The sequence below is a fragment of the Macrosteles quadrilineatus genome, unplaced genomic scaffold (genome assembly GCF_028750875.1).
Source record: "Macrosteles quadrilineatus isolate MER2022 unplaced genomic scaffold, UCM_ALF_1.0 Scaffold_8__2_contigs__length_117827958, whole genome shotgun sequence".
Classification (NCBI taxonomy): domain Eukaryota; kingdom Metazoa; phylum Arthropoda; class Insecta; order Hemiptera; family Cicadellidae; genus Macrosteles; species Macrosteles quadrilineatus.
This window is the reverse complement of record NW_026542601.1, coordinates 34,818,234-34,831,278: the sequence shown is the minus strand read 5'-3', so window position 1 is coordinate 34,831,278 and position 13,045 is coordinate 34,818,234. Positions and strand designations below refer to the sequence as shown.

At 35.7% G+C, this 13,045-nt stretch overlaps 1 protein-coding gene across 1 annotated transcript; it reads right to left on the bottom strand.

The window, feature by feature from the left end:
- Window positions 1-2,873: 2,873 nt before the first annotated feature.
- LOC129001074 (histone-lysine N-methyltransferase PRDM9-like) lies at window positions 2,874-8,679 on the bottom strand. Its single transcript, XM_054428238.1, has 4 exons — window positions 8,492-8,679; window positions 5,521-6,380; window positions 4,972-5,166; window positions 2,874-3,783 (listed from the first exon to the last, which is right to left on the bottom strand). Exons 2-4 carry the CDS (start codon window positions 6,357-6,359, stop codon window positions 3,678-3,680), a joined length of 1,140 nt encoding a protein of 379 aa, XP_054284213.1. The 5' UTR covers window positions 6,360-6,380; window positions 8,492-8,679; the 3' UTR covers window positions 2,874-3,677.
- Window positions 8,680-13,045: the final 4,366 nt, after the last annotated feature.

The following is a 13,045-nucleotide window of genomic DNA, read 5'->3' as shown; positions in this document are numbered from 1 at the left end:
TTGCATTTTTGATATTTACAAAGATTATGTATAAAATCGGGCACTCTTTATATGGCTATACACTTCATCTACAGGTACTTGTTGTTAAGGAATGTCCTCTCATAAAAAAAACTGGCACAGTAAAGCTAATGTCTAAAACTGTATTTAAAGAAAACTGAAGTCAGTTAGAAGTTTAACCCAAATAATTTTCTTCATGAATCGTTTTACAAACATCATTTGTAATTCTACTAGGCCCTAACTAAATAATTCAGTTACGATTGATACTTAAAATTCAAACCTTAGAAACATACATTCATTTCCTACATCACAACTAAATTGTTGCCTAAATTAAAATACTATCAAAAATAATACTTTTACATCAAATTACAATTGATTACTTAGATAATATACAAAATAAAAAAGTGTATTAAAATATTATAAACAAAATTATTTCTTCAAATGTATGAAAAAGAAAACATTTCATTCAACTCGGATATATTTCATCTAACCAGTACAGAATACAGTAATAATTATTATTAAAAATCATTCTAAATGATTCTCACTTAAACTGTTTCATTACCGTACTAAGTTTATAGAGTAAAACTGAAAACCTCACAAATGTTTGAACAAAATCAGGAACTTAAAGAAGAGAAAAAATATCACAGTGTAAAAAAAGTCTTTTTTTTAATACTATACTAAAATAGTTTAAAAATGAGTATTTTCATAAATGTAAAGTTGACAAATCAAGCTAGGTTAAAGCTATAAATAATTTCCTTTTTTATGTGTAAAAATATTATAATATCTTAAAACATGTTTTGATACGTATAGACTACGTATTACAATCAGATAGACGTTTTACCAACTACAATAGAAACTGCTAATCTGTGGGTCTTATTCCAAATATTTACAGCTTTGCTCAGCTGTTAAGAGATTCCAATTAAAGTAACTACAGTATGTTTGCACTCCGTTCAAAAATTGACTTATCGTAAGATCTGACTAATATGAATTTTAAATGTGTAGTAGAATATTTGATCCATAAGCAAAATTTTGAATAAACTGATGAGCAGGAAAAAACAAAGAGTTTGTCTTGGAGGAGTTTGAAATTTATAAATCATCTAACTTATTACCACCAGACAATAAAAGTGCTACATGTTTCAGCAAACTGCCATTTTCAAACACTACAGTCCAGGAATAAACATAAAATCTGCTTGAATAGCTTTGTTTAATCTTAATGGTTTAAACACACCATACATTCATTTACCACTCATACTGGCAATGTTGCGTACCCATTACAGGCTTATATAACTAAAATTATTCGTCTATATGTTGTGTTTTAAAAGTATGTGTCCTTTTTTTTAAACCATCACCAAAACTATTGGCAAGCAGATTTAATGTTTATTCCTGAACTGAAGTGTTTGAAAATGGTGGCTTGCCGAAACATGTAGTGTTTTAATATTTACAATTTGGATCCGCTGACAGGTAATGTAAAACCGATTAGGAAATAAATATTAATATTGCAGTTCAGGATCTATTACAATGAATGTTACGTAATAAAATTACTAACTCACAACATTTTTTTTAACACAATTGTTTTGCACTGTAAAGGCAGATTTTTAATCCATATTAAAATAAAGCAGCTTATAAGTTATCCAATGAAAGACAAGGGTTGTTTGAAAAGTAAAGTTTGATGTTTTTAATGTAAAATACTTTACAAGGCCTTTGTTTAAAGAACTTTTATATTTGGATTTCTAAAATATTTCTGTACATTATTTATGATATCCCCAAATTTATTTTAAGATTTATCTTATCTTCAACAAAAAGCTTTTGAACTTTTAAAGTCAAAAGCCGCGTTTACATCGGAGTTTGGAACTTTTTGTTGGTAACACTTGTTTCTAACAATTTGTTAGAAACAAAAGTTTACAACAAACTTTTCTTTGATTTTGATAGAAACAATGTAATCACCGTTCCTAAGAATACTAGGTCAGTTCTTCTCGAGATGTCTATAGAAGAGGATCTTTTACTGGTCACGGCGGCATGTGTGATCCTATTTACGCAGCGGAGACCGAGGTGGTACTATGTGAAACCGCGCAGCAAGCTAGATCAAAATACAGTGGCAATGACCTGTTAGATGATTTTAAAAGGGATGATATCGACCTCCTGTCGGGCTGAGGACGGACAGGAGTTTCAAAACCTTTAGAGAATGTCTAGTGCTGATTTTAAATATTTTACTCTTATGATTGGCCAGAAGATTAGCATAATAGACACCAATTACAAGAAGATTGAAGGCTATTTCTGTAAAAGAAAAACTTGCAGTTTTGAATAGTATTATTGGACCAGAAGGACTGACGCTGAGGGCGCAGGGTGTGGTCATGTGGCGTAGGGGTGGGGGGTACGGTAGCGGGGAAGTGTTGTTAACAGCGTAGAAGTACTGAAACATGTGTTCCTAAAAAAATGTTTCCACAAGTTCCAAACACCCTTTGATCTTTACAGACTTTTGGTGGGAAACAAAATTTCTGTTGTAAACACTAAAAACAGTTTCTAAAATCAAAAATGTTTCTTTACAAAAAGTAGTATTTCTTGGTTTGTTGGGAACATTTGTTGAAAACATGTATTCCCAACTCCGGTGTAAACGGGAGACAATCAATTAATTAATCTGTTTTCCATACCGTTGCTTTGTCTATGATTCACCCTACTGAACTCCTAAGCTGCCATATAGTGATCATTTTTGTGAGATCAACACTCAACTAAATAAGGCTATGACAGTAGGCCTACTACAAATAGTGGAACTCAAATGTTAACAGTTATTTCTTGGCTGTCCGTTTTATGCATACTCCATCTAAAGACGTCAAGAGGCACAACAGTATTAAAAATTTTAAGATCTTACATGCTCCCAATTCAGCTACCCATTCACAATAAATTGTATCCTCCTGAGGGGAAAAGGTTGTTTGAGTCCTGAAAAATAACCATTGTAAACAGCTTCCCAGGTTATGGAGACAGATTTTTTCTCAAGATTGGTCCTCTATCTAAATTTTATCGGAAACAAAACAGCTTCCAGATACTTAACCCATTATTGGGAGTGGGTGAAATGAATCTTCCACATGAGTAGTTAATACCTCCACTTTCAGAGTTGGAAAAATTAGAGGTTAAAATAGAAAATGACAGGATCCATCATGTAGCTATATTGTAAAGTATCATACTATGTATCCCCTAGTCAATCACATTGACTATGCAAAACTAGCGGTGAACTGTTTGACTACCTTTTGATTACTTTCTATGGGCTGCCCAGTCTTCACAGCGAACAAAGCATATTTAATTTTGCTCTGTGCAGATAGATCTTTTGTTTTGTTTCAGATAAAACTAAAACAGAAATTGAAATTAAAGTTGTTTAACAACTTGAATAATCTCCAGAAGCGTACTTCACAATTCAGAGCTACGCAGTTGTCTATGACACCATAAAATAATACTAAGGCTCACAGCAACAGTAGGCATTCAAATTATCACGTTTAACATCCAAGATATGTCAAGAGTTAAACATGGACAGTTTAACTGTGAACTGGACTTAGCTTTTCAAACAACCCTCATGAATGGCACTAGTTTATGTAGCCTACGGCACCTGAAGTGGTTTAGAATGCCTCTCTCGCAGCGGCCACGAACGCTGCCATCTCAGCCGACTGCGGGGGATTACCCCCTCCCCTACCTCAGGATCCACCTTGTGCAGGACCCCCGTGTTGGTTCAGCTCCGCCTTGACACGCCGAGCAATGTGGCTGCGTGTGTGCTTGCGTAAGTGGTCTTTTCTGTAGAACCTAAAACATAAAATTAGATTAAGTTGGGAGCCATGGTACAGCATAACTTTTCTGTTTTTTTTTTGTTTTTTTTTTTGTAATCATTGATTGAAATAATTCAGGTAACTTTTCAGGGTTACCAAAAGTCATTAAAAAATTCATTTTTACACTTTTCAAGACAAAAACTTAACATTTCTAGATAACAATTTGTTGTTTGAAAAAAGTATACTAACTTATTAGTAGGCCTACCTACTAAGTACATTAGAAAGAGTTCAAAGATACTATACCAGTATTAACTGTAATTAAAAAGGTAATTATCTATAAAAACATGTTTAGTAATGTATTATTTGTGTAATGAAATATATTGTTTAATAGGCCTAGTTTGGTTCATTGTCCATACTGGCGTCCTGCATAGATATTATTAGACTAATGGTTACCAGGAATTTAAAACCTTTGATGAAATTCTAAAAACAAAAATACCGGTAGCCTACTAACTTAGAATTTGAGTGCATTTTTTTTTCAAACAATATGGAAAAAACTATGAAAATATATTCTTACTATTATTTAACCTATTTGTTTATTCTTTAAACCAATGAATTTTTTTTTGTGTTTTAAAAAGGGAAACTGTATTGAATCAATTCTAAATCCTGTATTAGGCCTTGTCATAGTCTACGCATGGGGTGTGAACAAAAGAAGAGAAAACTATGGTTCTTTAATTTCACTGTTCAAAATATTTACACATCCATAATTGATTAAAAACAAACTCAATTATATCACTTAGCATGTTCACATTATCTTTCTTTTTGTTATTCTGATGGGGGCTGAGAGGTGAATTTTAAATTAACTGGTGATTCAGGCATTTGTGATAGTTGAGCTTTTTGAAAAAAACGGGCAAACAAATTTTGAAAACATTATTTACAGGAAATATATGGCATGAACTATAACGTTTTGAGTGCACTGGTGCACGTTACCGTCCCCCACCTTATTCAATTATTAGGCCAAAATTGTACTTTTCAAGGGTGAGTATTTTCTGCTGTTTACTTACCGACTAGAGACATGTACATCTACTTTTACAAAAAGGTCATTTAAATGTCGGTAGTTACGGCTATTTAACTATCTCAATAGATATTATGTCCAACCGACTTTGACTCATCAACCTGTTGATTCATTATAACATGGCAATTTTGGACAAGTAAGGTGGAGACTTACCCTTTTCCACACTCTGGACAAACATGGCGCTTCTCTCCTGAATGTATGACAAAGTGTAAAGTGAGTTGCTCCTTGCGTTTGAACGCCTTGCAGCAAACAGTGCAGACGTACGGACGGTCGGGGTTGTGGCTCTGTTTGTGTCTCGTCAGATGGTCCTTGCGTTTCAACCCGGCTCCGCAAATGTCACAGAAGAACCTGAGAAATAAGGTTTAGGCATTAGATCCCTCATTAGATTCAGAAACTTACTGAAATTACGTCTTACAAAAATGAACCATAACATTCCTGACAAGTAAATTATCAGTCAATAGGACCTTAATAGGTCAAGTCAATTCAACGATTTTATTTTCACATAAACGTTTACAGTTGAGAATATTATTTTAGGATTGAAATAGATAATTTTTTTCAATATTTAAATGCTACAAAGCTACGGTATCTTACATTTTCAACTTAATTAAAAACATTGTTATGTAGGTCTTCTGTCGAGACACAGATAGGCAAGTAAAAAGTATAAAAAACATGAGTCGAGTTACATTAAGATTAAACACCAACCTGCGTTCCATTGTATGCCCAAGCAGATGCTGTTCCAAAAGTCCTTTGTCGGGATAGGCCATGTGACATTCTGGACAACAATACAAAGTGGAACCATCCAACGCTGTGGTCAATCGTATCTCACCCGGTTTAGGTTTAGGTTTTTTCTCCTTGTAGACAATCTTCTTTTTCTTTTTTCTCTTTGAAGGTGATAGTGGCGATTCCTCTTCTTGCTGATGTAGTTGATTGTGGCCAATCTGATCCAGAGGCGGCTCCATCGATGTTTCCACATCTCTTTTGTTACTCGTGTTGCTTGTAGTTTCAGGTGATGAATACTTTAAAAAGTGATGAAGCGATATCGGTAAAGTCGATGCTGGGAGATGCGAAAGATAGTCGGCAACTGTAGATCCGGGTGTGGCAATGCTTTGCCATGTGGGAGGCATTCCCGGCTGAATGATTGTGTATTCAGAGTTTTGATCGTGCTCGGTCTTCTGTTCAGACTTTATTTCCCGCATGTTTTCTTGGTACTGACCTTGTTTTATATCCTCTTGATAAACATAGTGAATAGTTTCATTCTGGTGGGGAACAGGGCTTGATTCTGATACTGTGACCATTCCGTTATCAATTTGAGTGCTACTATCCCTCTGGTATTTAACTGGAATGGAATGCTGCTCGTAATGATTGTACCTGCTGGTGGAATTCACCATTGGCTCCTCAGTCATAACTGATGTGTTCTGAGTACTTGTGGTTATACCATTCATCGAGCTATTGGTCTCATGTGTGTATTTAGGCGGGCTGAACTGATGCACTGAGACAGGTACCGATGAAGGGAAATGCCCCCCAAATGGTGAAAAGTTCATGTTTACGAAGTTCTTTTAGTCCTGTAACATAAAGACTGGGTAAGTTTAAAGTAGTTGATGCATCAATCACTCATACTACTATAGGCCTAGGTCAATTTTTAAGGGCATAACTTACAAAAAAGTACCTTTCCAAGTTAAAGTAATGCCACCTAAGCTGGCACTTAAGCCTGGCGCGGGCGGGGGGAGGTTAGAGTCAATGAATTTTTTTAAACTAGGCTACCGGTAGTAACAATCAGTCAAGTGCTAGCCTACATGTCACCAGATGTAAACTTAAGTCTTGTAACTTAGTCGACCATACAGAATAATATTATAGGCTAGTATTATTTTATTGTAAGTTAGGCTACATTAACCTTCCATCGGGCGCATCACGGAGGTTACCTCCGGGTCACTACTTTTTTTGTTATAAAAACCATAGTATGTGTTCGGCAGGGCTGTGGCCTGATTTAACTCACGAACCGCTTTTGCGAATAAGTTGTCAGTCAACCTTGGGGAGTGGTTTGTGTCACTACTGGAAGTAGCTTCCGTGAGCGCCCTGTGATGCAACGGGTTTCCTGGAGCCTAGTTCCGTGTGCACCCTTATGTTTGACCGTATTTAGCGATATTATAAAATGGATGATGAAGAACTAATTGCGAGATTGTTGGCTAGTGTTGAAAGGGAGGACAAGGAACAACATTTAGAAGAAAAAACTAATGGTGTGTGAGTTCCGTAAGCTTTTTTTTCAAGAAAAAGAGCTTTGACAAAATGTGTACAGTAGTCTTTCTAACAACTGATTTTTTGCATTAGACAATAGGTGTTTAATTTCAAACACCATTGCAATTTTTTCTAAGGAGCTTTGACAAAGTAAGTTGTCTTTATGAAATAATTATCTTTTTTCATAATACCATAGGCCCCTAGGTGTTTATATGTCATACACTGATGCAATTTTTGTCTAAGAGCTTTGATTGAATGAGTTATCCTTGTACAAAATTATTATTTTTATTACACCATGTACCTACATGTCTTATGTCATAGGCTACAATATTCAAATTTGTTTTCTAATAGGTACCCTATATAAGTACAAAAAGTAAATCTTTTTTATCCACAACACTTACGTATTTTTATTTGTTTTTATAACATTTTCTAATTTGATATACTACTTTAAGTAATAGTGAAAGTAATAACTCATAAAAAATGTGTTTCTTGCAGTTTTATTGATATTAAAATGTTTTTTACTCATCATTGCATAGTTTTTGTACTCCCGGAGGTAACTTCCGTGAGCGCCCTTTGGTGTTTGAAAATCAATGCGCCCCACGGAAGGTTAACTTAGGCAACTTAATGTAGAGTAGTAAACTAAAAACCGAAGGTTAGAAAACACTAACAAATAGGCCAAGGGTTCATTGAATAAAAAAAAATACACTACCGTACAACCTCACTACTCGACACCCAGCACCGGTTAAGCCGGTACTTAAGTTAGTCTTGCAAATGTGAAAAGAGTAACTACCAATCTAGAACATCTAAGTTATCTAATTTAAATGGCTACAATAACTTATAAGTTATGCTAAGTACCTAACTTAGCAGGAGGCAGAGAGCAGCTACAAAAAACTCTTAATTAAAAAAAAAACCATTGATGTTTTAGCGACGATAGGCTATTATCGGAACATCGATGGTTAATACCAACCGGGACAATGGTCCCTAACTTACTTAAGTTTACTATATTTACAAGCCCCCCTTAAGTTAGTTCATAGAATGGTTATTTAAACTTAGTCTCAACTTTTTAGGTACTTTTATTTATTCAATAAATCCATCAATAGGCCTAATTGATACTTTTAAGCATTCAGCAGAAGGCTAAAGTTTAGGCTTATATTTTTATGTTTTTCTGTATCCTTTCTTTGTGGAACAAAATTAAACACTTAACTTAAACAATTTAGGCATAGGCCTAGGCCTCCTAAGTACTTATTGCCATAATTGAACATGTAGGCCTAATCAACCTCTAAGAATGCACGAATGCAGTTAGGCCTATACAAATTTTCTAGGCTATGATGCCTAAACAATCAATTTAAAATTGAGTGGCCAATTTATTGTAGTAAGTTTAACAGACGATTGATTAACTAGTCTGTTTTAAAGGCAAGTTTGACAATTTCTTTATTCTTACCATTTTTACGAAAACCTTGAATATAATTTTCAAACAGACGCCACACAAAAACTACAATAATTGTTTCCCGCACATAAATACAATCACAAATCACAACAACAGAACCAAACCAGAACAGGACAGACCAACACCTGCCTCAACCCAAACCACAAAACCGTGAACTAAAAAAGATGGTGGAAGGAGGAGGAGAGAAAACGAGAAGTTTAGTGAAGCAGAGAGCTTTCGGGAGGGGTTCATAGCGGCCAGCGGGAGGAGGGGTAATTAATTAATCGAAGAGGGGTGTGGGGTTGTGGGAGTCTTATAAGGGTGAGTTTTATTTTTCCATAGAGTCTATGAGTGGGTGCAAAATTATATGATACACCAAAATTTCGTGACATTCTGCCTTTGAGTTCTTATGGTGTAATTTACATTAAAACTCATATAAGAATGGATTTACTCAGTTGTGACAAAAGAAATTTAATAAATTTGGAAACTTGTTTGTGCTGAAAAATAAGGCAATCACCTAGTCGTAATAGTATTAACGTTATTAGCCTAGTCTTGAAAATGTGGTTAACCGGACGAGTGTGGTCACGGAAGTGTGGTCGTTCCCGTGCGAGGCGAAGTTGAGTGCGGTACGAGTCCGGTAAACACATTTTGGACGAGTGACGTACGATGTTTTACGCTATACTACCTCTAAACATCTGTACAACTTATTGATAATTATTAACAGTTGTGTCTAAGGAACATGTCGGCCTTAGTCACGAACAAGACAACAAGATCGCACCACATCATCCTTCACTCATATTTGGGTTTGAATACGCACATAGTGGCGTCCCCATCTTAAATAATTGCTGATAATTGATAATTTATATTCCCATTGACTAAAAGACTAAGATACCCCGCCACAGCAAACCTGCCGACTAATCGAATTTCCATTTGTATGAATTGATTTTCAATCAAATCTATTTAAATAACATTTGGTTTAAAAGTACCTAGGTTTTTGTAGCTACAATGAAACTAATAAATTGTGTTTTTTATATTAATAGCTTAGTATAAAATAAATAAAATTTGCCAAGTTTGATTAAGATATTATATTCATAAACAAGCAAACTACAACATTATATTCTCCATAAGAATAACATGGGGATTTAACATTTTTTAATTTTTCTCCGTTACCAATAACCGTACAAAAACACTTTGATACAAAAAATTATTTGTTTTTTTTAAGCTCTTTTAAAAAGGTCTAAAGGGAAAATTGGAAAACTTTGTGTTTTGAGAGTCAAAAATAAAAAAACAATATTTTTTACCCCATAAAACCCCCCTGGAAAACCCATTTTCTGATCATACTGGAAATTATGGTTGTATTTGCATGCAATCGCAGTAAACTTCTATAATCCTTCGCGACCGTGTAGACATCGTAATCGTCTCCAACGATGATTGCGGCAAAATGTTAATTATTTCCCGCGGTTGTGTAGACATATTTTATCGTCTTGCATGATCACGGCAATATATGAAACATATCAACATATCTCGCGATCGTGTGGACATTGAGACGGTCAGGTAGTCATTAACCGTATTTTTTTGGAATATCATGGATACCGGCCCAAAACCCAGTTTTGGTTATTGTCATTGTCGGTACCTAGTATTGGTAATAGGTCAGTGGGAGCGTGTCGCAACCCTGCTAGCCACTAGCCAGCATAATCTTGCAGAGTTTACTTGGGTTTTGTCTAGTGTCACAAAGTATTGGGTGCATCGATTGCTACATCACGTTCGGTTGATTTGATCGTGGCATGGAATGTATGGACTAATTGTTTTGCTGACAAGAGGTGCCATCATTCCGTGTGACGTGTGGGACTGCCGAACCTGGGGGACAGTTAGTCGGGTTTGAAGAGTCCGTGAGCCACGGTTACGAGCTATCGCTTTCCTTTCCCCGTAGATGTCCGTGGGGGTGGGCATGTCCGCTTACCAAATCACTTTTATATAGTATATATTTTCAATTGATAATAACTCATTACAAATAATTTTATTTTTTTATCATAATAAATCAAGTGTTAAATTCTCAATTCGGCTTTCGATTATTGAGTTTTCCGCCCTTCCCGTGCGTGGTTGTTACAACCGTCTCCCACGGTCATGGAAATGTCACTGTTGTAGCGGTATTGTAAACTCTAGGTAGAAATACAAAATTCAATAAATCAATAAGTAATTTATTTAACCAAAATAACAATTACATGCATTGGTCATGTCATTTAACAAAACATACAGTTTCTAGACTTAAATAAGAAATAATAACTGTTCTTTTTTTACACTAAGGATACCTATGATCAAACAAGTTTGATAGTTTTTTTTGCCGTCAGAACTTACGGACGCTGTAATAAGCTTTTTTTAAGAAATGATTTTAGGGTTTTTTTTTAATTTCAGATGGTTTGATACTGCTTTGAGGTGAGAGGGAAGATGGTTGAACATTTTTATTGCATTATATCGGAGATGGTTTTGAAAGAAGGAAGTGTGGTGTCTAGGAACTGGGAGGGTATTTGTGGATCTCAAGCTATAATGATGGTCTGTTAGAGTGTTAAACTTGCCAGTGTTTTGGTGCAGAAAGGATAATGTCTTGTAGATGTAGAGTAGAGACATGGGAACGTTAATATTTTGGATGATAGAAAAACTGATTTACAAGTCTGACATCTATTCATTGAAAAGATGGCTCTAATTACCCTCTTTTGAAGGCGGAATAAAAACAGTTCTTTTGTTCTCACAACCCCAGATAGGCAAGGCGTACACGACATGAGGGAAGATGAGACCGTAATAAGCAGAAAAAAGGACATCGGGCTTAGATAGCTTTGCAAGGGTGCGGATGGCAAATATCCCTGAACTTACCCTATTGGTGACGTATTGAATGTGGTCATGGAAATTAATCTTCTCATCTAAGACCAGCCCAAGAAACTGTGTCTTCTCTATTGGGTGTACTGGAACTTCATCCAAGTGAAAACTAAAATACTTAGAAGATCGATCAGAGATATGAAAATTGAGAAGTTGAGTCTTTTGAGAGTTTAACGAAAGCAGATTATTCTCAAACCACTGAACTAGCTTGTTGGCTTCAGAGAAGGTCAATTGCTCAAGGAGTCTCTACATCAGGGCTGGACAAGGAAAGAGATGTATCGTCGGCATAAAGAATGGTCCTAGCCGATTCAACACCCATGGGAAGATCGTTAATAAACAGGAGAAAAAGTGTAGGGCCTAAGATGGAGCCCTGGGGCACACCTCTCAAGATAGGAAGCTCAGGTGAATTGAATTGCCGCAGAAATCCACGCTCATCGACTGACGATACCCGTACGACTGCCTCCTGTCCCTCAAGTATGACCTGAACCATTCTAACGCCAAACCTCTTATCCCATAGTTATGTAATTTTTCTATTAGAAGGTCATGATTAACAGAGTCAAAAGCTCTACTCAAGTCAAAAAGCAGTCCCGTGGAACAGTTTCCTTTATCAAGAGAGCAGACTATATATGTCATCAATGGAGGGCAAACATTGCACTCATCATAGATCTATCTTTCACAAATCCGTGTTGGTTTTCACATATTATATTATGTTGTTTAAACAAAATTTTCAAACGAATTGAAACAACCTTTTCAAAAATCTTCGAGATAGCAGTCAAAATGGATATAGGCCGATAGTTATTGAGGTCTTTTTCATCACCCTGTTTATGTACTGGTATGACTATTGAAATCGTACTGAAATTTCATCTGAACCAGCAGAATTTTTTTTTCAGAGAGGCAGTGACTTCTTTTACTTCTCCCTTTGATGTTGGATGGAGGAAGAGTGAGCCTTTAGGTCGTCCTACCAATGCCACGCTTGTTTTCAATCCATTCTCTGAGTTATTAACATTGACTTTGACAAAATTATCATTGAATCTGGAGGCAATGTGCAAGGGATCGTAAGTCGCCTCACCGTTATCATCTCTGATACACATTTCTTTAAAATCGTTTGATTTCTTTCTGATTTCTTCACGCATAGTTCCTGGATTTCTTGGTCGGTGGAAACCCTGTTGCTGCAAAGAGGTAACTACTAGGTGTTGTGTCTACTAGGGCACTGACCACGGCCGCCTTTAACTCCAGGCCGCGGCCTGGTAGAATTGGCAACGTCGCAAGTAGGGTTCGTGAATTGCAAATTATTTTATGGAACTACCGGTTCTATTTTTATAAATATTTTATGATATAGTATCAATGTTTTACAAGTAAAAGTCCATAACCTCTTATTTAATAAACTACAAACTATTATCTGTAATCACCCAATGTAAATCTTATATGGAAATTACAAGCTACAAGTCACCACTTTTAACTATAAGAGAACATTTAAGCATAGATAAAACATACTTTTAAGTTCAGAACTTAAAGCTACAGTATAGTAACTTGTAACATCAAACTCGTTCATATGAAAGTAATAACCTAAAGTGTTAAATTAATTTTGAGCAGTTAGTTGGTACTTGACACATCAGCTGGTTTTTATAATCTGTCTGTCGTCTGCAGTGTTTTAAGTCTATCTCCAATCTCCATCCAGTCCAGTTCCAGTAGTATTGT

Coding starts and splice junctions, on each gene's coding strand:
- LOC129001074 (XM_054428238.1), bottom strand. CDS start 6,359: ATGAACTTTTCACCATTTGGGGGGCATTTCCCTTCATCGGTACCTGTC. Junction 5,167..5,520: donor GGGCATACAATGGAACGCAG/GTTGGTGTTTAA, acceptor CTTATTTCTCAG/GTTCTTCTGTGACATTTGCG. Junction 3,784..4,971: donor TGTCCAGAGTGTGGAAAAGG/GTAAGTCTCCAC, acceptor TTTATGTTTTAG/GTTCTACAGAAAAGACCACT.